The following is a 26,535-nucleotide window of genomic DNA, read 5'->3' as shown; positions in this document are numbered from 1 at the left end:
GAATACCACCTCTGACTTAACTAAAGTTTAACTCGGAAACAGTGATTATCCTAATCCAAAAATGCTAGAGAATTCCTAGCAGGCTAGCACTGTAACTAATTGGCCATCAATAGACACACAAATGTAAACAACATCTACATATTGTGCAAAAGAGACAATAACAACAACACCTAGAAGTGATAGATTAACACCAAGATTAACTTCAGATCAACAATCAAGAAGTAAACAATACCCCAATCAAGGAACTGCTAAACAAGCTAACAATAACCCTCCTAACCAAAGAATCAGCAAAACCGCCCTTCCACTAATGTTGACTGAGCAAACCATTAGCATATAAAATGAGAGCTGACATACTCCTTACTAGCATTGATGATGTTACCTAGTTTGGTTAATAAAACATCTGCAAAAAGACAACAAGGTCAGAGAGCACCAAGGACCAAACCTGAACTACAAATATTCTCCTTTATCAGATTGTACTTTATTTAATTATTACATTTATTTGCGAATCATTTATTTGCAATGTTTGCAACGTGTACATTTCCACAATTTATCATAATCTTAAATGAGTAAGATTATGTATCATTTGATACATAATTGCAAATTGGAAATATTATGCAAGTTTTAAAGTATAAGGCTGTTTAGACTATGTTGTACTTTCATGGGTCCATAGTGGTTTTTATTTAATTATCAAAACTTAGCTGTGGAGTTCTTATAGCCTTAGATATTCCTAGGTAATTCACTAGTCCCACACATTTAATTAAAAAGTTAAAACTCTACTAAAATATGCTGCTTAAGCCAGTGGAAAGTGCAGATAATGATGAGCTAGGAAACTGCCCTGCTGTTTTTCTGTTAACTTTATTAACATAGGAATTTGTGGGCAGAAGTAATTTAAAGTAGACAAAATAAATTAGTGTACCATAATGATTTAGATAACATTTTATACTGTCCAAATGTTGGGTTATTGAATCTAGCAGTTCTTTTTCACATTTCTCTGTATTTTCTGTATTATATATTTCTTCTTAGCACTGTCTACAGGTAGTCCTCGACTTAGGACCACAATTGAGCCCAAAATTTCTGTTGTTAAATGAATTTTGCCCCATTTTACAACATTTCTTATCTCAGTTGTTAAGTGAATCACTGCAGTTGATAAATTAATAATCTGGTTAGTAAATAAATCTGGCTTCGCCATTTACTTCAATTTGTCAGAAAGTCGCAAAAGGTGATTGCATTATCTTGGTCCAGTAACGGTTATAAATATGAACCAGTTTTCAAGCATTTGATTTTTGATCATAGGATCGTCGGGATGCTGCAAAAGTTGTAACTGAAAATGGCCATAAGTCAGTTTTGTCAGTGCCATTGTAACTTTGAATGGTCACTAAATGAACTGTTGTTAAGTTGAGGACTACCTGTATTAACTTTCCATTTTACTTTCTGTACTTCTTTGCAGTAGCCTCAGGCCCAGGAATTCTGGGAGTTGAAGTTGTAAATGGGTCATAGTTGCCCATCCCTGCCCTACAAGCTACTTTGTCCACAAGCTCTTTCTTGCTTTGACTTCTATTTTTAAAAAGTTAGGGTTTGATATTTTCCTGAACAATGACTTTCTTTTTTAAGGGAGAAAATAAACATAATGGGACGTCTTCTGTGGAACCCGAGAGACTTAACAGAAGTTCAGTATCTCAAGAATCAATCGATAATATTCAGTCATCAATCCTCCTTGCAGCTCCAAAGGTTTTCTATTGATTTAAATTTTGGTTACAATAACATTAGTCTTATGTAAAGGGCTTTTTCAGAATGAAAGTTGAATTGAGATATACTAAATATTTGTTTGAATTAGTTGTGATCTTTCCTAAGATGTGCCACTCTGTAAATCTCGATGGGAAGAATGTTCCTCCAGGTAAACTTCCAGGAGTGGACAAGTTTGTTCATATTGGCAAAAGTTGGCAACTTGAAAGTTCATTAGTAGACTAGTGCCACTATGATTGTATAAGATAATTTCAGTAGGTAGCCTCATTTCTTTAGTGTGAAATTATGTTTCTAAATTAATGTTTTTTTTAAAAAAAAACTAAGAAAATGTTTTGCCTGCCTGCCTGCCTGCCTGCCTGCCTGCCTACCTACCTACCTACCTATCTACCTACCTACCTTATCTGTCTGTCCATTCATCCATCCATCCATCCTTCTATCTGCTACTAATTGGCTCTGGTTTGATGTTTTGTGTAGGGCTTCAGAAATGAATCTAAAGAAGAACTTGTTGATGAGCCCATCTTGGAAGAGCTTGTTGATGAGCCCATCTTGGAAGAGCTTGTTGATGAGCCAACCTTGGATTTGGGGAGACAGTTTCAACTTATGCAGAGTGAAACAGATGTTGATCAGGAATCCTGGGAAATGCATGAGATTTTGAAGCCCATGGAAGAACAGCTTGGTGAAGAACGAGAGATGTTAGTGGATGAAGTGTATGATATGGATCAAGATAACGAAAGAGGTCTGTCAGTAAACATGAGGGAAATACCCTCATCTCCTGTGGTGGACGTTGAAACTGAAGGACATTGGGTTGAAGAATTAGACTGTACTGAAATGGTAGAACTGAATCCTGCAAATGATCTTAATACTGAAGAGGTATTTACTGATATATATTTATGGAAAGTAAAGAATAAATGAATGGTATTGGAATGTCATATATTCAGTGCAATTATTGCTATTCTCTTAATTATAGTGCTTTAAAATCCAGTACCTAAATAGTGTAAAGATTATTAAGGATATTCAGGTGCTTTCTCTAGATACCATTAGCATAATACTTAAAGAATTCATAACAGATTTTGGAAAGCAGGGTTTAATTAATGATATGTCAGTTTTTAAAACCAGCTTCTGCTAAACTCATCTTTGTTTCTCATAGCATACAGCTAAGCTAATGACTTTCAATTCTGAATTGCCTTTATTTTTCTACTGAAGAATGAAGAAAAGAGTACTAATAATTCACTATTCCATGGTGTTTCAGTGGAGTACAGCCAAGAGAATCCTATGTTGGATGGTAAGTATTCAGAATAAATAAATATATTTCTGAGCCAAAATTATCTGTGAAACATCAAGAGCGGGAGTTTAGTATTTGAAAAGGGCTAAATGTGGGTTTCAAAAGATACCTAAAACAGGTATCTTAAAAAAGGGTAAATGTGGGTCTCAAAAGATACCTAAAACATTTCAGAATTTGGGTGTAATAGATGTATAAGGATTTGTCATTGTGGAGAAAACCTGGATCTGCGTAAGTCCCAATTGACAATCTATTACATGGCCAGAGACAGTTTACCCCCAAGTTATAGTTACCTATAAGACAGGGGACGAGGTGGCTCAGTGACTAAGATGCTGAGCTTGTCGATCAGAAAGGTTGGCAGTTTAGCAGTTCAAATACCTAGTTCCTCATAATGGAGCGAGCTCCCATTATTTGTCCCAGCTTTTGCCAACCCAGCAGTTCGAAAGCATGTAAAAATGCAAGTAGAAAAATAGGAACCACTTTGGTGGTGGGCCTTCGGCATTTAGTCATGCTGGCCACATGACCACCGAGACGTCTTCGGACAGCACTAGCTCTTCGGTTTTGAAACGGAGATGAACACTGCCCCCTAGAGTCAGGAACCTTTACCTTATAAGACAAATGTGATTGAAGTTGTTCTATGAAGTTTTAAAGGTCTTATATGTCTAATACCAACACCTTCAAACTGTGGAGAGCAGACTATCTTCCAGTGACGTCTGCAATGCTTGTAGCATCTAGAACAGTCCCAAGAATAGATTGACAAGTAGTAAAAAGTATATATTGAGGCTACCATGTATGAAAACATAGATATTCACATACATATATGTATATATCCACACTCACATCTATATTAGATAACCTATCTAAGAACAAGTTATACAGGAAAATAAAAGATTCCCAAATATTCCCAAATATTACAACTGTTCAAGAAGGGCTGTGGGCTGGAAGTACTACCCCATCCAGTTTCCTTCATTTTAGAACGAGAAAATATTCAACCACAATGGTTCTGTTTATTAATATTTAGCTTCCGCTTACCCCATTTAATCCTTTATTTATGATGCCAATTGTTGGCTCAAGTTAGATTGTGTGTGCAGTTCTCATTCTGTACACATCCTCAATTCAATTATTTTAAGAATTCTTGGTATAATGCAATAAGTACTAGAATATGAAGGTTTTCTGCCTGTCTCTTTGTGCTTTCTCTTGGAAAGTCTATAGGGGAGATGAACCTTGAATTTAATTGAAGACAAGTGCTGTTCTTATCACAATGGACGGCCTGATTTTCTATGACTGGAGGATAGAGGAGAGCAGTTCAAGTGAACACTGTTCCCTTTCAAACCACTTCATTGGATGTGCAAAGGCATGCTGTATGTCTAGTCCCACTCTCTTCTCATTTCAATTCCCCTTAAATGCCTGAAAAGAGCTTATTACTGAATAGTCCTTTTAGAAAAGGTTGTCTATGATTACTCTTAGTCTTAAATAAGTGCATCTGAGAGCAGAAAATAATAACAAATCTCCTCTTCTAAGGTATTGCAAACCAAGGTGACCCTAAAGAAGATTTATGCAGTGATGTTGATCATGAGAAATATAAAATAAAAAATGAAGATATTGATCCGTCCAGCTCCCAAGATTCTGCCCTATGTAGGGTAGTGCTGTCCAGGTATGAAGTGATGCTTGTCTAAAAATATGTTGGTAACTTTGATTTACTTGAAAAGAAATAAGAGAAAGAACTATTTTCTCTTGTTTATTATGAGAAATCAGCAATGAGTTGACAATAATTAGAGTTTTAATACATTATCCAATTCACTAAGTACCTATTGGAGGCAAAGGTAGGTTATTAATCTATTAGGGTCAAAGGTGTTACAAGATAGAGTTCTTTCAAGTTAAGCCCAAATCCATGTTGCTGTCTTGACCAAAATATGAAGGTGGTTTGCCATTATTTTTACCAGGATATTTTTTAAAAACTTGTAAGTCTAAAGCCTTGGGATGTTCCATTGGTTTCTCACATAAATACCAATAGGTATCACATATAACTTTTTAAACATCATGCAACATGGACTAGATCAGTGTTTCTCTACCTTAGCAACTTTAGGATATGAGGGCTTCAACTCCCAAAATTCCCCAGCCTGCATGAGAAGCCATCAACTAATTTCTATTTTTCTTCTACTTCTTATAGCTAACGATGGTAGTGATGATCATGATGATAGAATCTTGTCTTGCTACAACACTGAAACATACCAACTGCACTTAATTACCTTCCTTTCTGTAGAAATAGATTGTATACTTAATTAAGAAGACAATTTCAGAGTATTTGTCTTTAATAAAGAGTTGGAAATGGTCCATTTTCATTAACATTTATAGAAAGGCAGAGAAGCTTGAGGATTCTGGGGAATGTGTAATTTTGTTAATTACAAAGAATGGGACACGTGTGTATATAAGTGTTGCATATTGTATCCATTTTCTTTAGTGAATTGCCTGAAAGAGAAGAAGGAGAAGGAGAAGAAACTCCAATTTTCAGTCACTGGGGACCCCCCCAAATGTATGTTGATAAATATTTCAGTATTCCTTTTGCCTTAATAATAATTTGAGTGTTGATCATTAAGTATTAGGAGAAGAGAAGCAACATGCCTCTCTTGCTGGAGGCACTTTGCTTACTCATTGAGTATTTTATACCATCTGGGAAGAGTAGTGTGACAATAATTCCTAAAGGCAGAATTAATATTTATCAGGTGTTCTGCTGAATGATCTTATATGACTTGCATTGATTTTTACATAATTTCTTGTAAGGTTGTGTGCAAAATGGAAAGTGTTTTTATTTCAACTTTGAAACACTCAAAGAGTGTTTGGGATTGGAAAATTTGGAATAGTTTATTTGTTTCCGGTCTCAGTGAAAACAAAATCTGGAGGGTTCTTACAGGGTGAATAAGACAAGGTTGATTCAGTTAACCCATCTTTTCCTTCCTTTATATGATCTGGATACTGCCGCACCTCCTGATTTTCCCAGTAGCTAACTTTCTTTACTTCTTCTTAGTCCTTATTTGGAGTCAAACAAATTGGTAGCAGCTAAAGGGAGGGTAGGAAAAGCGAGGTGCTAATGGAGAATGGTTGAATATGCGATGCTTGAACCCAAAACAATGGAAGGGACAGCTGTGCAACCAGACAGTCCATCCCTGATTTTTCCAGGATCTTTCTTTCTCTACCGTGATTTTATGTTCAGTATATCTACCAGACCTCCAATCTTCCTTGAGCTACCCAGTCTCCATAGCTTTTTTCTATTCTTCTCCAAACACATCTGCCTGAATCATGGCAGAACTTTTATGTTTCTTTGTGGCCATATTTAGATTGCCCCAAACTAGCTATTCTAGCATGAAAACTTTTACTCTTGCATGACTTTAATGCAATGAATTATACAGTTTATGTTGTAATATGTGTGTATGCTTGTATTCTTGCATATATATTCTATTAGCTGACTTGCATAATATGCATTGGTTCTTATTAGCAGCTCTTTCATTTAAGAAAATGATATGCCTTAAAATAAGAAATGCTTAACTTTAAGTACTTTCTAGTAAAGTCCAGGAGCTGTAACTCTTGCTGCAAAAATATTAGTAAAGTTGAAGTTATTTCTTCATAAACAACTTGTAGAATGCTTATTTCCTTTTATTTTATCACATTAAATCTTATAAACAAATTAATATAATATGATTTGAAACCGAAAAGGAATAATTAAGGAAGCTAACTGTATTTATCCAGCCATTCTAATGTGATTTTCCTGACTGGACATAGAATTGATACATTCATATAACACAGATAATAAGCATCACTCTTTTTCACAACAGTACAGTTCTTAAAATTCACATATGAAAATGGCATGTTTCATTTTAAAAGAGATGGATTTCATGGGGATGAGTGACATTTGGTGTTCAGTGACTATATTTATTAATGTATTGAGGAGCATGGATTAGACTAGAGTGAAGAAAATTAACACTAAAAGCAGGCATAGAGATCAGATATTATGACTTATTTTTATTTTTCTGAAACATTAAAGGGATTGGATTTTAAAATGGAATTAATTCAGGGAAGACTGAAATGAAGGACCCAGGTACGTATCATGCAATCTGAAGCTATGGTCCACTCACTTTGTGGTCTACCTTACAACAAACCAAAAGCTTTGGATTTCTATAAGGTCACATATTTTAGCAAAAATCGTGAAGCTCCAACTTTTTGTATTCAGAGCATTCTTTCTCAATTCTCTTTCTCAGAATTGAAATTTTTCGGGAGCCCCATGTTCCTCTTGGCATCAGTATTGTTGGTGGACATACAGTTATAAAACGCCTGAAGAATGGAGAAGAGCTTAAAGGAATATTTATCAAGCAGGTTTTGGAAGAGAGCCCAGCAGGAAAAACAAAGGCTCTCAAAACAGGAGACAAAATACTTGAAGTAAGTTCAGAGTTCTTTAAAAGTCTGTAGCTGTCTGCATCTGCCTGCTTGAACAGGCTCAATTTTTGGAGAGATTCTATTGAATACAAATTACAGATTTAGTAAATAGTAAATATTTGCAGCCTAATGTTAGCTGCTTATCTTATGTGTGAATACAAAATAATGATCATGTAAGATGTAATTGTGGCATTTCAGTTTACTGTTTTTTGTTTTTTTTTAGTGGGCTGGCCCTTATATTCTACAGAGAACTGCAGATGCCACTTATCTACATGAGAAAAGATTAAGTCCTACTAGAAACATGTGCAAAAATAAAGAATTTTTATTTTTGACTTATTGATGACAAGGAGACTAGAAATTGAGGAATGGGGAATTCCTCTTTGGGGACCTTGTGATGGAAGGGTTCCTGAAAAGGAGCTTATTCCCATCAGTTATCAGGATTTCTCTGTGGAGTGGTGCAGTCAAGAGGAGAGCATCTTAAAGCCAAAACAGTCAGAGAATAACAGGAAATGCTAACTGCTGTCAAAACGCATGCAATATTAGGAAACCAAATATGCATGAACATAAAGCAAAACAATCAGCTTGAAATAGACGTTTATTAAGTTCACTAAGGAAAAGGTGGCTCAGTGGCTAAGACGCTGAGCTTGTCAATCAAAAAAGGTTGGCAGTTCAGCAGTTTGAATCCCTAGTGCCACATAACAGAGTGAGCGCCCGTTACTTATTCCAGTTTCTGCCAACCTAGCAGTTCGAAAGCATGTAAAAATGCAAGTAGAAAAATAGGGACCACTTTGGTGAGAAGGTAACAACGTTCGGTGCACCTTCGGCATTTAATCATGTCAGCCACATGACCACGGAGATGTGTCCGGACAGCGCTGACTCTTCGGCTTTGAAATGGAGATGAGCACCACCCCTTAGAATTGGGAACAACTAGCACATATGTGCAAGGGGAACCTTTACCTTTACCTAAAGAAAATAAATTCAGCATACTGTTTAATATGGCCTTGAATTGAATGAATAAACCCAGTTATTTTAAAAAGTCAAAGAATTCAATCTTCTTTTTAAAAAATACTTTTTTATTAATCTAATAGAAGTATTTCTAAATGTCTTTGCTATTGATTAGATGTTATGTTGATACCGTGAGTAACATTTTAATCATGGGACTATATCTATTATATTAGCAAAGCTCTTTGGGATTGTTATTCAGGTTTTTCAGCTGACTGAGATCTTTTTCTAGAATTTGGAACAGAAGGAGTAAGTCTAAATGAGCTCGTTTCTCTGCAGGTATCTGGAACAGACCTACAAAATGCTACTCATGAAGAAGCTGTGGAAGCTATCAAACATGCAGGCAACCCCATTATTTTCGTGGTGCAAAGCCTCTCAACTCTTCCAATGGTAAGTTATCTCCACTTAATTACTTTTCTAAAATTTAATTTTGATGGAGAATGGATTCCAACGTGGAAAAGGGGAAAAAAGATAGGCATCAGTCTGCATCTAGGCAACTCTATTTCTTAGAAATAGTTTTTGTTTGCTTTCTTTTCATTTTTCTCTTTCTCTTCATTTTGATTCATTCACACATTTTTTTTCTGTTAGGATATCTTTATCCATTCATTAATTCACATTTGTATTTTGTAGATAGTTTCAGTAATAAACCCCAAGAAAAAGAAAGACGACAAGGATCAGGACACAGAAGAAACTGAAAAGGTAGGTACAGTCTCTCACTTAACAATTCAAGTTTTCTTTAAATGGAAGAAGGCAAATGATATTCTTACTTACATAGTAAACTTTCTGACATGTTTTGAAAGGATAAATAAAATTTACTTCTAATTGCCCTTGATCTTTATTACTGTTTATGCTATTATATGTAAACGTTGAATAACATTAGAAGTAATAACAACCGTAACAAAGAGGAAATAGGTCACCTGTGAGTGAACTAAAAATAATAAAGAATTACAGGTATCTATTTAGAACTAAGTGGCAATTAGTTCATTGGCAGATTGTTCCCTTGTTAAGTGGGTTAGAATGAAATAAACCTCTTTCTAAAGGATTTTCTAGAAATCGTCCATGTCTAAAATAGATATAATCTAAATGTTCTAGAGTGGTCCAATCTGGAAATGGGCCCATTTTAAACTTCCCTAATCATTCACATTAGGAAAGTAAAAACATATTGGTTGCATTTTTGTAATAAAGTTTTTATTAAGAATTTTAATTAGAATACTAGAAACTAATACAAACTACTGTATACTTAAGAGAAAGCTGAATGAAAAGAAAGAATAGATAGTATATGAGGAAAAAAGAAAAAGAAAATATAATAAAAACAGAAAAGAAAGAAAGAAAGATGTGTGTGTTATAAAATAAAATATATAAAAAAGTGATTTCAAACTTTCATCACAATGATAAACAAATTTAATAACTCTTCATTGTCCTTTAAGGTTAAACAAATATCTATTCCTCCATATCCATTATCTACAAGCAAAACTATAAAACATCTACTTTTCAATCCTGTTGTCAGCAAAAGTCAGGCATGAAATACCAGATCTACACGTGAAGATTTAATTAAACTGATTTATTGCTAATAAAACCTTATGCATAGGAATCTTTTCAACTAATTGTTGGCACGTGCTTAGAGTAAGATAAGGGTCAATGGCACTCAAGGGGAGTGGGACTTAGTTATCTTATGGCTACCTAGGGATTCTAAGGGATTTATTCTGCCAGCCCTTCTCCTACAAAAAGTCCATGAAAAGTTGTCAGAACATTGCTAAATAAATACATACAATTTTAATTGTGATGAAATAAACCAATTTTATATTTTTACTTTTATTTCTAAAAATCTTAATCTTTGATTCAATCAAATATTGTCACATGATTTTATTTCTCTTCAACTCTATTTTATCTCATTGCACAGATTTCTTTGAGGCTTTAACAAGCTTCTTTTGTAGACTAAAAAAGAAAAGAAAAATTGCAGTTCATTCTCTTTCCTTTTGTATGTCCACTATAGCGTCCTTTTCCAAATCATTCTCTTGGCCTGTATTTGTAGTTGTAGATTCTGTACTTTATATTGTCAGATAAAATTTGTCATCCATATGTCAATCCTTTATTAACATCTTTTAGACACAACCTATCCATAGAAAAAGACAGCTTTAGTGATAGTGCTGATATTGAATTTACCAACTTCGAGCTCCATTCTTCACAAATCTCTTAATATTTATGATATTATAACATATTTTGTCATTTTGAAAGTCCCAATGTTAACCAAATCATATATGCTTTTTTCCTATTGCAACAAGAAGGATGGCAAGAAATCCTTCAAGAAGTTATTTGTATAGTTAGTTCCAAAATATTAGTGTAAAAGTCAATATTCCAAATTTATCTTGATCTTTAATCCATTTGTAACTTTCTTACATCAAAATCTGATTTAGCTTTTACTGCTTATTTCATATTTCTTAAATTCTTAAGCTTGTAATTAATATTTTGTTCAGAAGATAAACTCACCCAATGAAGACTTTTCAAATTTGTCATTCTGAAGAAGTCTAATAGAAGTTTTAATAGAACTTCGAATGGAAGTTCTAATAAGAACTCTAATAGAACTTTAAAATAGTTTCTGAAAATGATAAAAAGTGAAGTTTGCAAACTTAATGTCCTTTAAAAGGCTCTACTGAGGTTTTGAGCAAAGTGGCAGATCTCATCATCTCCCAACAGTCAAACACATGGAAAACTGATATCCTATGTCTCCTTGTAAGGAGCAGCCATCCAGATCATATGTGGATGATCTCCTGTCTTCTCTTTATCCAGAGAAGTTGCCAGAAACCAGTCTACTCACAGGTTCCTTGATCTTTGCTGCAGTCATTGGCTCTGCTTTTGCAGAGCATTGTATCTTCAATTTCCCCAAAAGTAAAAACAAATTGTGAGGTAACATGACTCATGATATAATTCAGAGGTGGGTTCCTACCAGTTCGTACCTATTCGGTAGAACTGGTTCGTCAAATCTACCGGACCGGTTAGAACAGGTTCCACCAGTGGACCCAGAAAACAGGCTACATAAGAGATTCCAAAAAATTTTGAAACCCACCACTGATATAATTGATTGATTGTTGATAGATAATCACTTTTCTTCAACAAGGCTATTTACATGAGGAACTCTCTTGACTCTTCATAAGAAAATTAATGTAGGCTAGGATGAACCTTTAGAGCTCTTGGTTTTCCTTAAAAAATATGGAAATTATTACTTTCATGGTGTATGAAACGAAAAGTTCAGATGAATGTGTCTAGCTTTGTATGACTAATTGGGAGCAGGGATGATTTAAACAGTCACATTTCATTTTTCCGCCCTCTCTTTTTCTGCATTTTTAATCATCTTGCCTGATGTGGTGTTCTTGGGGATTTGGGAGCTTGCATACTAGTTTATAAATCTTGAGCTGTACTAATAAATGTACTGCTGCAATATAGATTGGATGAGCTCTCCTTTCCCAAGCTTTTTTAAAAAAAATAGTTTGAATAGTCCAAACTTGGTCAAAATGATTGGAAAACCATTTCTGAATTTTAAAGCAGTGTGCAATGATGGATGGAAATAAATAACATGTTTGAAATTGCTAGTATCCTACTGGTAGTCCTTGACTTACAATTACAACTGAGCCCACAATTTCTGTTGCTAAGACAGTTGTTTTTGGCCTCACTTGACAATCTTTCTGGCCACTGTTGTTCAATGAATCTCTGCAATTGTTAAGTTAGTAACATGGTTGTTAAATGAATTTGGCTTCCCCATTGACTTTGCTTGTCAGAAGGTCTCAAAAGATGGTCACATGACCCCGGGACAATGCAACCACCATAAATATTGCCAAGCATCTGAATTTAGGTCCCATGGAAATGCTGCAATGGTCATAAGTGTGGAAATGATCATAAGTCCCTTTTTTCAGTGCCATTGTAACTTTAGTCACCAAACAAATGGATGTAAGTTGAGGACTACCTGTATTTAAAGGAGCTACTCTTCAGCAGAGAGCATTTTATCTTTCTCATTTCCAGATGTTCTGACCTAGGCTTCCTTAAAAAGCAAGAAGCAGAGTCTTGATCCTGGCAAAACTCTTTTATTTATACGACTCTGAATTCCTTTCATTCACAGTCAGCAAGGCTTAGCAAACAGTCTTTCAGAGGAATGTTTATCAACACAAACCTTATCTTGTTGGAAAGTTGCCAAATAACTAGTTTCCAAATTCAGAGCAAGGCAAAGCTTGGCACAGAGTCTCTTATAGTCACAAACAGAACTTTCCACTTGAAATGACCGAATGAACAAATTGTTTCCTGCAAAAGTCCACTCCCCATTCGCTCCTCTTTTGTTTCCTGTGGGAGGTGCCAATCACGTCCAAGGTGTGGCTTTACTCCTAAGTTGACCCTGCTTTCTTAGTTGTTCTTGTCTTCTGGCAGCTCTGCACATGTGCACACTGGAAACAGGCTCCAGCTGTTCCTCTGCTTTACTGCTGTTTAATCCCTCTCTGCCTCCGACAGAGAGCCCTCATCTGAGCTTTCCTCAGCCCCCAGGACTGGCCCATGTTCCTCCCCCATCTCCTCACTGTCTGATTCTGCTGCCACCTCTGCTGGCGGGCCACAACACTGACAGGATCAACAGCAGTACTTTTCCACTTTCTGTGAGGTCAACCATAGACTTTCATCACGTTGATGACTTTGCCTCCAAACTCTAGTTTGCTGCAAGCAAAATGGGCAATACAATACATTTTATGAAGATGGGCCATTAGTATCCTAATGCAGACAGACCATTAGTAACGTAATACAGCTTTTTTTTGTAACTGTATGTTTATGCCTAGAGAAACAGAGTACCATTCTTCCAAGACTTTTGAGTCCTTTGGAGGAGCTATTTTTTGAGAATATGAAAATCTTGGTCTCTGCACCTCCTACAGAAAGAAAGCTGGGAGAAGTTAGGAGTCCGACAAAACCTGCTACTTACCCAGAACATTGCAGGTTAGAAAGTTGAGGCAAAGGTGCTAGGCAACAAGGAAACAATCCTTATCTGGCTATCCTCCATTCAACAACCTGACAAATATAAATCTGGGCATTGGCTTCTTTTCTAATTGTTTTCTAGTGTTTGTGTTACTCCACTTGAACTATCTTGAATTGCCTTCTGATCGTGTTCTTTGAAACTCTGTTTGCAAATAATTCAGCCACTCTAATAGCAAGACAGCTTTGATTATGCAAAATCTGCTGACTGTACCTTAATCCCTCACATGATTTTCATTTCGATGACTCCAACTGACTTTTAAGAACCTTCCTCCTTCTCTAATACATTCTTCTCAAGATGCTCGTCCAGATGTCCTAGAGGAGCAAAGGAAAAATATTCTTACAATTCTGGTTTTTTTTCCTCTTTACAATTGTAGCTTTTTGTCTGCCAGACATATTTGTGAGTTGATTGCAGGTTGTCTTTAACTTACAACAACAATTGAACTCAAAATTCTGGTTGCTATGTGAGACAGTTGTTTAGTGAGTTTTGCCCCATTTGATGACTTTTCTTGCCAGAGTTGTTAAGTGCATCAGTGCACTTGTTAAGGTACTGACATGGTTGTAAAGTGAATCTGGCTTCCCCTTTGACTTGTCAGAAGGTCATAAAAGATTATCACATGACTCTAGGACACTGTAACCATAATAAATATGAGCCAGTTGCCAAGTGTCTGAGTTTGATCACATGACCATGGGGATACTGTAATGGTCTTAAGCATAAAAATGGTCATAAATTACATTTTTCAGTGTTGTTGTACTTCGGAGTGGTCACTAAACAAAAGGTTGTAACTGTACTTCTATTCTTAAATGCTAGAAGTTGGAGCTCAACCATTACTGCCTGTGGAAAGGTTTATCTCGAGACTTTGATGCCTCTTGTAGAGAAGTTCCCTTTTTGGAATGACTCAGCGGTTAAAGATGCTGAGCTTGTCAGTTGGAAAGCTGATGGCCCAGTTTTGAGACCCAAGCCCTGCACAATGGGATGGCATCCCTTTCCTGCTCTACCTCCTGCCTATCTAGCAATTTGAAAGCATGCAAATGTAAGTAGATTAACAGGTGCCACTTTGGTGGGAAGGTAACAGCATTCCATGTGCCATTGACATATATCCATGCTGACCATATGACCATGGAAAATGTCTTGGGACAACACTGACTCCTTCGTCCAAGAAATGGAGATGAACCCCGAGCCCTAGAGTTGGACATGGAAACTTTTACCTTAAATTTTTATGTAGATTTTCTCAAGTTCAAGATATACGTTTTAAGTTATAGGATGTCCTTTTTCTTCTTCTTTATTACTAATATTGTGGTGTCATCACAATAAGCTTTTTCTTACATCAGGAAGAGTGCTTAATCACCCTGCAGGTAATTGATTACACATTTTTGCAGGGAGGTTCTTCCCAAGGCATGCATGCACATTCAGCCATTAATGGTATAAACATACCTGTGTAGCCTGACTCCTGGAGCTGGGCTATTGAGACTGTCTGTATGGGGGCCACCATATAGAAATTATTTATTTGTGTGTTTGTTGAAGAAGTACCACTTGTCATTGAACTGGCTATATATCATGTCTCTGAAATAATGCAGATCACCGGTTAGTTTTAACAGCCATTTCATTGTGAAGGTAGTACTCAACAGATTTCCCCCCTGTGAATAAAACTCAAATACTGCCCTGCATGAGTCCCTGGGCAGAGATTGTAGTGCTAAATTATGCAGTATTTCGGCCTTTGTAACATGGAAAAGTAGTTGCATGAGTAATAGTTTCTTTTCTACATGAATGATTCTGTCCCTAAAGTACTAATAGTGTAAATTGGTGTTGTTCAAAAGCTAATGGAATACATGACTTCTGGAAATAATGATATCAAATATATCGTATTCCAGATAATGTTGGATTTGGTCAGCTGGAGAATGACAAATAGGGAAAATGTCATTAAAAGGATATTGTGTAGATATTCTTCAGTTGACCATATGTTCTGGGCTGGTTATTTCCATAGAGTAGGGTAAAACCTTGATTATGGCTGAGTGAAAGCATAGACAACATTTCCTAGAGAGGAAGCTGAGTCAGGAAAAGAATTATTTTTTTCTTCTAGACTCTGAAGACTGGATTTAGTGGATTCAGTGGATTTAAACAACACAGCATACTCCAAGAAAGGCAACATAAAATACTCATCTTCATAGCGCACATGAAAATAGTATTCAGATAAAGGTTAAAGTGAAAACAAAACAGAGCTACATCCAAAATGAGTGGATTGACTCATTGCAGATTAATTTGTATTGTCCTCAGTAACAGCTGTTGCCACAGCAAGCAGCAACCCAAGGCTGAAGTCAAACAGGGTTAGATCTGAGCATTTGATGGGAAACAAGAAGGAAATTGCAGCTAGACATTAGGCTGGGAAGTAAAATAACAGCCAAGAGGAAGTTGGTTGTATATGGTTTGTTCATATTAGGGGTGGGTTCTGAAAGACACTGCTGCCAGTTCACTTGTGTGCATGCTGTGCATGCATGTGCAATGTAATTAAAATAAAAAAACTGAAAAACCAAGATGGTGGAGCCTGTGGAACTGCCTGGAGAACCAGTTTGGGGACGTGGCAGGCCTGAGTCGCTGCCGGTTCCAGCGATCCAGGCCACCAAACCACTACCAGTTCAGCCGAACCGGTAGGAACCCACCATTATAGTTCATATACTATAATCAACAGAAAGCTGACTGGATGACTTCGGGGCCAATCCCTTTCTTTCAGGCAACCCATCTCACAGGGTTGTTGTGGAGAAAACAGGAGAAGGAAGGATTATCTATGTTGCTGTCTTGAATTATTTATAAAGTAATAATAATGGGATAGATAAAAATAAATAATTACATTAGAATTCAATATGATATAGGTTTTCACTTTTGTCTTTAGAATTCATTAACCCATTTAATTGATTGCTTTTCAACTCCTAAACTTACTGGTAGGAAGGATAATTTGGATAAAGTGCTGATTGGTTTCTTCCGCTACCTAAATTGTGGAAGCTTGTTTTTATTCTCTTTATTTTGATGCTATTTTTGCCTTAACAAGATGACATTTATTTTATCCTGATTTGCAATCGCTTTCAGTTTCAACTGGCCTTCCTTTTTATTGCCTATTGCAATTTTTCATTTTATTTCCATCCCACATTCAAAAGGCACGCTTTTACAATAAATGTCGATTGTTCACATAAGATTGCAACTCCGTATTTGTCAATGTCTTTTTTTACTGCTATACTCTTACTATAGTAATATAGTATTGAAGAAAAAATAATAATCTTTCTAAAAATGACATGCAAAACCATGGCTCATGACTATAAAGCAGCATTTTTCAAGCCATTTGTGTTGGTCTCGTGACATTTGGCACTCACTGTTTACTAAAATGCATTTGGCTTTTGCAATGTGATCGTACTTGAGCTAATTCAGCCCTACAGGACAGCTCACAAACGACTGAAGCCTGAGAAACAGATACTTGGCTGTGGCTACTGGAGTCCTCCAGTTCTCCTTCATTAGGGTGATATGTACCACTATATGCACCATTATCGAAAATGCCTTTATTTATGTGAGGTAATGAGATTTTATTGTGAGTTTTATGATATATCACTTGTTAACCAGAGGTAATATTGAAAATAGTGTAGTCTGTAATGTTTGATGGAGCTTTATAAGCTTTTTTTCCCCTGTAGTGCCTTGAAAGCTGTAGATTTATTTTATGAAGCATTCTGGTCTTTGGTGAAAATTGTATTTTTCCATTTATGTTGTCAGTTAAGTGCTGTATTATCATTGTTGCTTTGGTATAAGGAGACATTAGCATCTTAGTATTCCTTGCTTCTAACAAGCTAATATAAAATCAATCTCTTTTTTTTTAATGTGGACAAAAATATGTGTTTTATTCAAAAGAAGCCCAAAGCCTATGAAAGTAGAAGCTTCTTTTGAAAACAGCATTTATAAACTACACATATATAATGGATTCCTTATCAGTACTATCTGAAATTTATAGGCATAATATGAAATGCTATTTTTTTTCTTTTTACAAGAAAAGTGGAATTCCACCACCCATGAAATTGCCACCACCTTACAAAGGAGCAAGAAAGTCCAGCTCGGATGAGCCAGAAGAGGAAGAGGACGAAGAGGAAGAAAATACTTTTACAGAGGGTAAATTATGAAGTATTATTAGATCTGTTGAATTGCTACATTCAGAATTCTTCTTTGGGGCTCTTACCTAGGGAAAAGCTGCTTATGATCACCATATTTATAGAATTGAATTTTTTGCTGGAATATAAGAATCTTGAATTCCGATGGGAAAGAATGCAGGAAAAGACTTCAGAAATAAGAGGAAGTACCTCTTCCTACATAGTCCCTTGTTAAACTACCAAAAAGATCTAGATAATTATTAGAAGTGAATGGAGAAAACTTCCTTAATGCCATAATATTTTAGACCCTTTTTTCAGGAAGTGTGGACAAAATTTAGTTAAGAAAGAGATCGTGAATATGCCACTTCTCAGTAAACTGTTTAACCATGCATAAGGGTAAGTAGTTTTGGAAATACCAAGGATCTCTGACCATAATCATTTTTTATATGTGAATTATTTTGAAATGTCATGATTGTATTATATATGTATATATGTTACATTTAAAATTTATATATTCCATACAAATATGTAAATAAAACATTTCTATAATGTATTTATGAGGGTAATAGTTTCTCCAGTTCATGTGATCACTATTTTTAACTCTCCCAGCTAGCTTTTGACAAGCAAAGTCAATGGGAAAAAAACAGATTCACTTAACAAACATGTTACTAACTTAACAACAACTGTGGCAAGAAAGGTTGTGAAATGGGACAAAAGTCACTTTACAACTGTCTTGCGTAGCAGCATAAATTTTTGGTCTTAGTTGTGGCTGTAAGTTAAGGACTATGTGTACATAACAGAATAACAGAATTGGAAGGGACCTTGGAGATCTTCTAGTCCAACCCCCTGCTCCAGCAGAAGCCTCTACATCACTTCAGACAAATGGTTGTCAAATTTCTTCTTAACAATCTCCAGTGGTAGAGTACTGATAACTTCTGGAAGCAAGCTGTTCCACTGATTAATTCTTCTAATTGTCAGGAAATTTCTAATTAGATTGATTCTCTCCTTGAATAGTTTGCATCTTTCTACACAATCCTTTATTAAGCTAGCAAAGATCTGGAGAAGGTTACCAATCTCGATAGCTTTAAAAGGAATTAAATAAACTTAAAGGGCAACCTTTCTCAACCCATTTCCCTGGAGAAATTTTTGAAATAATTATCAGATCTCAGGGAGCCCCTGCCTAAAAATCTCCCAAAAAATATGAACATTTCACAATACAATTTCTATCTAACCTACACAATCAAAATTGTATAACATTTGCAACAATGGCAAAGTAGTTGCTTGGAATTGAATTGCAGCACATAATAATTCCTATTAATGCAAAAATAAACATTGCTTTTTAAACTTTGGGCACTTTGTTTATTGGACACAATTTCTCATGGAACCCCTAGCAATCTCTTGCAGAGCCCTTGTGTAATTGAGAAGGCTGGCTATTGAGTTTAAACTGCAGTAGCTGTTAGTAATAGTTGTTTAATATTTTCAGTATCAAAAGCAGCATGTAATAGAAGAGAATATTTGTAAGGGTAAACTGTAGAGTTCTTGGTGTTTGAACTTGATTGTTTTCTTGCAGATGTTTCATTACCCAACTAGGTAACATCATCAGTGCCTGGATATGTACTGATCATATTACTATCTGGATAGTGAAACATCTGCAAGAAAACAGTGTTCAGAAAGCATCAAAGACCCCAAAGCATGTCTCTGAATATCACTTGCTTGTGTGTACTAGAGAGGAGTGACTGTCTGCCTTTAAATGGTTATTTAAGGTACATGTTTATGCTTCATAGTTTATAAATCACTTTGCAAAATAGACCAAGTCACAAAACAATGAATCTGTTTCTGTTTGTCCTTTTCCCTAATTTTCTGCCCAATTTTAATCGAAAGTTCCTATTATACAATTAAAACAACAGATTCCTTTCAGGAAAAATGCAGGCCAAATTAATTTGCCAATATCAGCAGAAAAGGTGGCGTGGATTCTTATTGATCACAATGGGAATGCGATGTTGGCTTTTAGTCTGATCCAGCATAGCTCTAAAGTTAAAATGCTGCCTTTCCAATAGATGTCACTGCAGTCATTAACAATGGTGTTAGATTTCTTACAGTATCAGAAAGCATTTCAATTCATCAAACAAAATGACAATCAAAGAGCTTTTAATTGGGATTGTATAACACATCCTTTAATGTTTTAAATCTTGTTCTGAATTTAGCTTTCCTACATGATATTTCTTAAAGATAATGGGCTACATCATCATGGGTATCTGTGCGTAGATTTTCTCTTTTGTACAGATTTTAAACCTATTGGTTCAGTACTCAAATACTGAAAATGCATTTGAGTGTAAGAAATATAAGTATAATAAGGTCTGAGAATTACTGTAACCAGTAATTTTTCTGTGGCTCTGCCAATGCATTGAACAGATGTTGCAGATGTGACTCTCTGCAGGCATGTTACAAAAGATGTGTTTTCTAAATGAAAAGAACGTTAAGTCTAATGAGTATTGACTAAATTGATACATACCAACTTCCTACTCAGCAGTCTTGTGATTTTATTTAATTGCTATATAAAATAAATAATTTTAAATATATTCTCACTGTTTACTGAAGGGGCATTAAATGGATTCCAATCTGCTTGGCAATGATAAGGATTCAGAGCAGACAGTTTTCCTGAAGATATAAACATAATCCCACACTGCAGCTCTGATCAAGGGAAAACTAAAATATAATACTGCTCTGCTGGGCTGGCAAGCACTCACAGATTATTAGAATCAGAAACAAGCATTTATACATATGTGTTTGTGTGTGTGCCTGACTGGGTGTTACAAACCTTTTATCTGCAATTAAGAGTGGGTCATTAAGAATCAAATCAGCTAGGCTCGCAATCAAGAAAAAGGGCAGCATGGTTTCAAAATGATTTCTGTTTCAGAGGAGGGATGCTAGTTGAATCGTAGTGATTTCCAGCAATGCAACAACAATACAGCAGCAGTAGCAACAGCACTAGAGCCTCGGTGGGTCATAGAGATGGAAGACCAGGAATTTCTCTAGTTGTGCTTGCAGGCTCGCCGAAGGATGTAACTCTTTGCTTGTGGGCAAGATTGAAATTAATTGCGATCAGTCACATATCATAGTGGAAAGAAAACTGACAGATTGCCCTTAAGGCGAGGGAAATCTCTCAAGCAGGCCCAAGGTCGTCAGAAGAAAGACGGAGCTCCGATTCTCTCTGTGTGTTATGTGGTGAGGACTGGAGCTGCTCACAGCATTTGAATGTTTGTGTGGAATGCAGATACCTATAATTGTGTTCTAATGCAGCAATGGTGCTAGGGGGTTTCCCAGGTATGTATTAAAGCATCCACGAATGCATTCTACTTTTTTTCTTTCTTTCATTGCCTGCTTTCAGCATTTAATGATGAGTGAAAATGAAACATGAACTGGATGTGGCATTCTTTCTCCTGTTTGAGTTATTTGCATGTCGGAAGAGTTGCCGGTTAGATGAATTCTGCTTTTAAGAAGGCACCAGCTAAGTTTAAGTTGGAAACCGTTAATGGAATGCACTGAACGGCTGTGAAGCTGACAGCATCAGTTAATTGTTGCGTTTGCTTAAAATAATAGAAGAACTTAATTATTCTTAACGTTATTGGCAGGCAGAAACAGATGTGGTTGCCTTATACTAAGTCTCAAAAGGCAATAGGGAAATGTTTCGCATGTGATAAGAAGCTGCTGTTGAAATTTTGTTCAGCGTTTTTATTCTGTAGGGGCAGCAGAATGTAAGTGTCAAAGGAAAACATGCTCTTCTTCACAAAGAGTGATAATAATGTTACTGTATTGCTTGCTTGCTGTGAACTGTGGTAGAAAATCTGAATGTAAATCAAGTGATGGGGGGAAATTGTGTCTGTGTGTATACATACATAGAACACTCAAGATACCAGGTCTGAACTGCAACAGTCCAGATGACCAACAGTTGACAACAAAGAATTACAGTTTTCAATATTTCTTTGCTGGCATAGGTTTTTTATTTTTATTTTTTGCTTTTTAATACCCTAATCCAAATGCACTCATACGTACATATATCAGCAATATGAATCTGGTGAAAATCTTTCACTATTTATGATAGTGATTGTTTACTTGGCATCTTTATATTTTACATTCTGAGTTAAAAATGTAAAACTTTATAAGGCTCTAGACAAGTACGGAATTAGGGCAAAGAATTTTTCAGTGAGCCTACCACTTTATAATGGAAGAAAAATTAATGTCATTTCAGAAACTCATAGTACGATATAACAGATTGTGAGATAGGATGTGTGAGCATATATCATATTTAGGAAGGGGTTTATATTATAGTACAATATTGTTATAATATAAAACTGACTTCCATTACTACACGCCATAGGTTGTTTTCAAATGGATGTTTAACACCCAGATAATGCCTTTAGAAACAATATTATCAAACTGCAAATAGAATACAGTAATTTCAGGTTCTAGCCAACAGCTGTATTCTAATAAGAAAACCTACCATGCTATATGCTTAAATCCTATGAATAAAATTCACTGTCATCTTTTCTCTGTTGAAGAATATGGTAACTGTAGAAATCAGTAATCATCTGTTTTTAAATCTCAAAGCATTGATAATACCTTCAGAAATTAGCATCACCCAATGCTACCACTGCTGCAAAAGAAGGAAGTGTACTGTCCCTTTCCAATATTATTTTAGATTTATGATTCAAATGTAAATATATATTTGAAATGCAATGGGGAAAGCAGCTTAAAACTACTGGGAAAGTGTCAGTTGCAGAAAGGGTTAAATGTTTCAACATCTTCATCAATGATTTGGATGAGGGGATAAATGGGAAACTCATCAAATTTGCAGACGACACCAAGCTGGCAGGAATAGCCAACACTCCAGAAGACAGGCTTAAGATACAGAAGGATCTTGACAAACTTGAACATTGGACACTATCTAATAAAATGAAATTCAGTGGTGAAAAGAGTAAGGTTCTACATTTAGGCAAGAAAAACGAAATGCGCAGGTACAGTATAGGTGGTACCTTGCTCAATAGTAGTAACTGTGAGAGGGATCTTGGAGTCCTAGTGGACAACCATTTAAATATGAGCTAGCAGTGTGCAGCAGCTGCCAAAAAAGCCAACACAGTTCTAGGCTGCATAAACAGAGGGATAGAATCAAGATCACATGAAGTGTTAATACCACTTTATAATGCCTTGGTAAGGCCACATTTGGAATACTGCATTCAGTTTTGGTCGCCACGATGTAAAAAAGATGTGGAGACTCTAGAAAGAGTTCAGAGAAGAGCAACAAAGATGATTAGGGGACTGAAGACTAAACATATGAAGAACGGTTGCAGGAACAAGGTATGTCTAGTTTAATGAAAAGAAGGACTAGGGGAGACATGATAGCAGTGTTCCAATATCTCAGGGGTTGCCACAAAGAAGAGGGAGTCAAGCTATTTTCCAAGGCACCTAATGGTAGAACAAGAAGTAATGAGTGGAAACTAATCAAGGAGAGAAGCAACCTAGAACTAAGGAGAAATTTCCTGACTGTGAGAACAATTAATCAGTGGAACAACTTGCCTCTAGAAGTTGTGAATGCTCCAAAATTGGAAGTTTTTAAGATGTGGATAACCATTTGTCTGAATGTTATAGGGTTTCCTGCCTAGGCAGGGAGTTGGACTAGAAGACCTCCAAGGTCCCTTCCAACTCTGTTATTCTAAAATTGGGAAGGTGTTGCTACCTAGAGGGAGGGGCTTAGAATGAAGTAGTTGCACATTATCCCATAGAAATTTATTCAGGGATATTTTTCTGGAACACTTTTTTCTCTACAGTCATGAAGTCATCTTTTTTTTTTTTGCCAGCTTCTCCATCCACAACAATTGGTTCCAATTCAAGTATAGCTTGGTTGTTTGGTTCAAGCTTTTGAGAATTACCTGATTGTTAATAGATGGAAGCTGTCCTAACTGCCTTTATATAATTTCCACCTTGGACTGCTTTATTAAGTTTTGCATACCTTGTCGGGGGGAAAAATAAGGAAGAGAGAGTATAACTGATTTGCCTTTATTCTAGAGGGGAACATTTTGGGATGCAACAAGAGACAGATCAAGAGCCTAATCAGCAGATGTTTAATGAGCTAGTGAGACATCAAAACAGTTTGCCTGAAGAATCTTGTGTCTGGATGTGTAATAAAGTGTGTATAACATTTTGATAACTGCCTCATTGAGGTTCTGTGTAATTCATAAACTTAGTATAGTTGAGGCAGGTCCTGGAGAAGTAGAGCTGGTCCCTTGGATCCTTTCATTTTCTTCCTCCTCCCACTGCATATTTTTTTGCCACAGAAAAACTCCCCAGTGAACTGCAAGTGAACATTCTTAGCCTGCCCTTTTCTTCATTTGAGTCCTACACCAAAAAAAAGTCATAAAATTCCATTGGCTTTCCCAGATGTGGAAGCACTATTACAGGTCTGTCTGAGTTGAACGATAATAAATAGCCCAGGGGAAAGGACATTTTCACAGTTGTAGAAGTGTAAGATTGAATAGGGGACTCCAAAGATATAAAACTGCTTTCTGAACTAAAAGCTATTTGCGTCAAAAATAGCAGATTTCATGCTTCTTATTTGATGGTACCATCAATGACTTTGCTTTCCAAAAATCATTAAATAATTGTTTTACATTCTATATGAAACGTAAAACGAAGTGCAGATTGTATGGTTTCTTCCAATTTATTGACGATGAACTGTATAACTCTTCTTGTTTTATATATACCACATCTCTAAATTTCTTAAATTGGAATTTCTAATACGGTTTCAATTAAATAATTCATTTTTTTAAAAATAACTGTTTTTGCAATCAGTACTGGCAGTAGATACACCACTTACTTTAAAGACCTAAAGTTGTTTATGATATTTGTACAACAATCTACTAAAAAGAAAGTTAGATTAAACAACTAGGGATGGCCAACATAAAAATTACTGTATGTATGATATAACATATTCAAGAAGTAAATATCTTTATAAGAACATGAGCTTGGAGGGTTTTAAAAAAAACAAAATAAAGTTCCTCATCAGAATTCCTATCAATCTAAGAATTTTGGCTCTGAAAATGCTCAGCTACTTTGCCTCTGTCTTATACATTTCATAAACTTATTACGGGTTGCCTATTGTGTTAGCTAATGGATGCAAAAAACCTTGAGTGCATGTGTTGTTCTGGGTTATTCTAAGATAAGATTGTAAGAAAGTTTAATAGTATTCCTGCTTATTTCAGCGGAACAAAATTTTGAACCACAAGTAGTTAAATTGCAGGGTTTTAGTATGTTCCATTTAGATCTTATAAACTATAATCCTTAAATTAAACGTTCTAACTTCACAGTCCATGATTAGCTTTCTAAAAACTGAGCATTCATTTCAAACAAATGAAACTTTTTAAAAAAAAACACCTGTTAAATATACAAGAACTAGCTGGATACCCATGCTTCGCTACAAAACTATGTGCTCGGGCTTAATACTTAAAGCTTGAAAATTAATGCAGAATGTGTAACTCCTTAGGATCATAGCATGTTAATATAAGGCCAATTGCAGTTGGAACAGAGTTGTCTTCAGGTGGGGAGGGGGACTAGAATATCTAAACTCCCTGGCTGTAGGCCGGATGAATCACATGCTGGCCATGCCCATAACCAGTGTAGCAAAATGGTAGCATCAGAGCATGTTAATATAAGGCAACTGGCAGTTGGAACAGAGTTCCTTTCAGGTGGAGAGGGAGAGTAGAATGTCCAACTCCTTAGCATCGACACGTGTTAATATAATACTGTATAAGAAATACTGATGATCTGATGGTCATTTCAAAAAATCATTTCTTAGCGAAATGATTATCAGGGAAAACTTTTTAACCTATTTACTCCCATTAATTGAGACATTTAATAATGTTTTATAAATTGGTACGTACAGTATAGTACTGGAAAGCATATTCAAAAACTAAATGTTCTTAGCAATATCTCCCTTGACATCTCCCCAAACTGATTTTAACATTTTTATGTTGCTTGATAATAAATATGGAAGCTATAACCTCTATGGTGTGTGTCTCATATAGATACCTAAATGTGTTCATCAAGAATAAAATGGTGTGTGTAGGTAGCCAACAGTTGTCTATGGAGATTCTCAGTCATCCAGGTCATGGTTATCCCAAAGGTGCTTTTTCAAGAGGCACCTGGGCTTTCTTGTTTTTCATTGAAGACGTTTAGCTTCTCATCCAAGAAGCTTCAGTGATTTGAAGAAGCAAAACCTCTTCGAAAAAACCAAGAAAGTCTAGTTGCCTCTTGAAAAAACACCTTTGGGTAGCCAATAGTTATTTGTTGCTTACCTGTGATCACACCTCACTGCCACAATTTATAAGAATGTAGGTAAAGAGCTGCTTAGGATCCTGGAGGTAATAGTGGAAAACACATTGCCTGCCAGTATATTATTAATTTATTATATTTATATGCTGCCATCTCACTGATGAGGTGAAATGGAAGTGTTTTGTGACTGCTCTCCATGAAACCATTTTGTAAGTAAGCATCACCAAAGTAACTATTTGTGATAAAACCCATGATGTATTCCCAAAATTCCAAATAATAATAGCCCCAATAGGTGGTTTTTAAAAAGATTCTAATCCATGAAGTAAAATCTATGGAAAGAAACATTTCGGTACCTCTTATAGGAAAAGGGCATGATAAGGAATGTGTCAGTGAGTTAGGCCTTTAAGCATATTGCTGATTTAAAACTTAATTGCTGATCTGAAACCTTTCAAGCTTTTGGAGATGTTCAACAGATTTTTTTCTTTGGTTTTGTTCTTACACTTAGGTATTTTACTATTCTAAATGTAAAGTACTATAAGTCCAACTAAGTGGTAGAACGTGGATATTTTAAGGTTCAATAAATATTCAGTAACTATTTTATATCCTACTTTTGTTAGATATGACATTATAGTACT

At 35.8% G+C, this 26,535-nt stretch overlaps 1 protein-coding gene across 1 annotated transcript in view; it reads left to right on the top strand.

Annotated features, from left to right (window-relative positions):
* Window positions 1-26,535, top strand: part of PATJ (PATJ crumbs cell polarity complex component) — a 165,357-nt gene that overhangs the window by 70,661 nt on the left and 68,161 nt on the right. The window contains 9 exon segments of the mRNA XM_032217300.1: window positions 1,612-1,728; window positions 2,218-2,613; window positions 2,947-3,025; window positions 4,544-4,676; window positions 5,484-5,555; window positions 7,276-7,453; window positions 8,732-8,842; window positions 9,083-9,151; window positions 17,480-17,597. Of these exon segments, the coding sequence (XP_032073191.1) occupies window positions 1,612-1,728; window positions 2,218-2,613; window positions 2,947-3,025; window positions 4,544-4,676; window positions 5,484-5,555; window positions 7,276-7,453; window positions 8,732-8,842; window positions 9,083-9,151; window positions 17,480-17,597 (1,273 nt within the window).

The sequence above is a fragment of the Thamnophis elegans genome, chromosome 5, assembly GCF_009769535.1.
Source record: "Thamnophis elegans isolate rThaEle1 chromosome 5, rThaEle1.pri, whole genome shotgun sequence".
NCBI classification, from domain to species: domain Eukaryota; kingdom Metazoa; phylum Chordata; class Lepidosauria; order Squamata; family Colubridae; genus Thamnophis; species Thamnophis elegans.
This window is presented reverse-complemented; position numbering and strand designations above follow the sequence as displayed.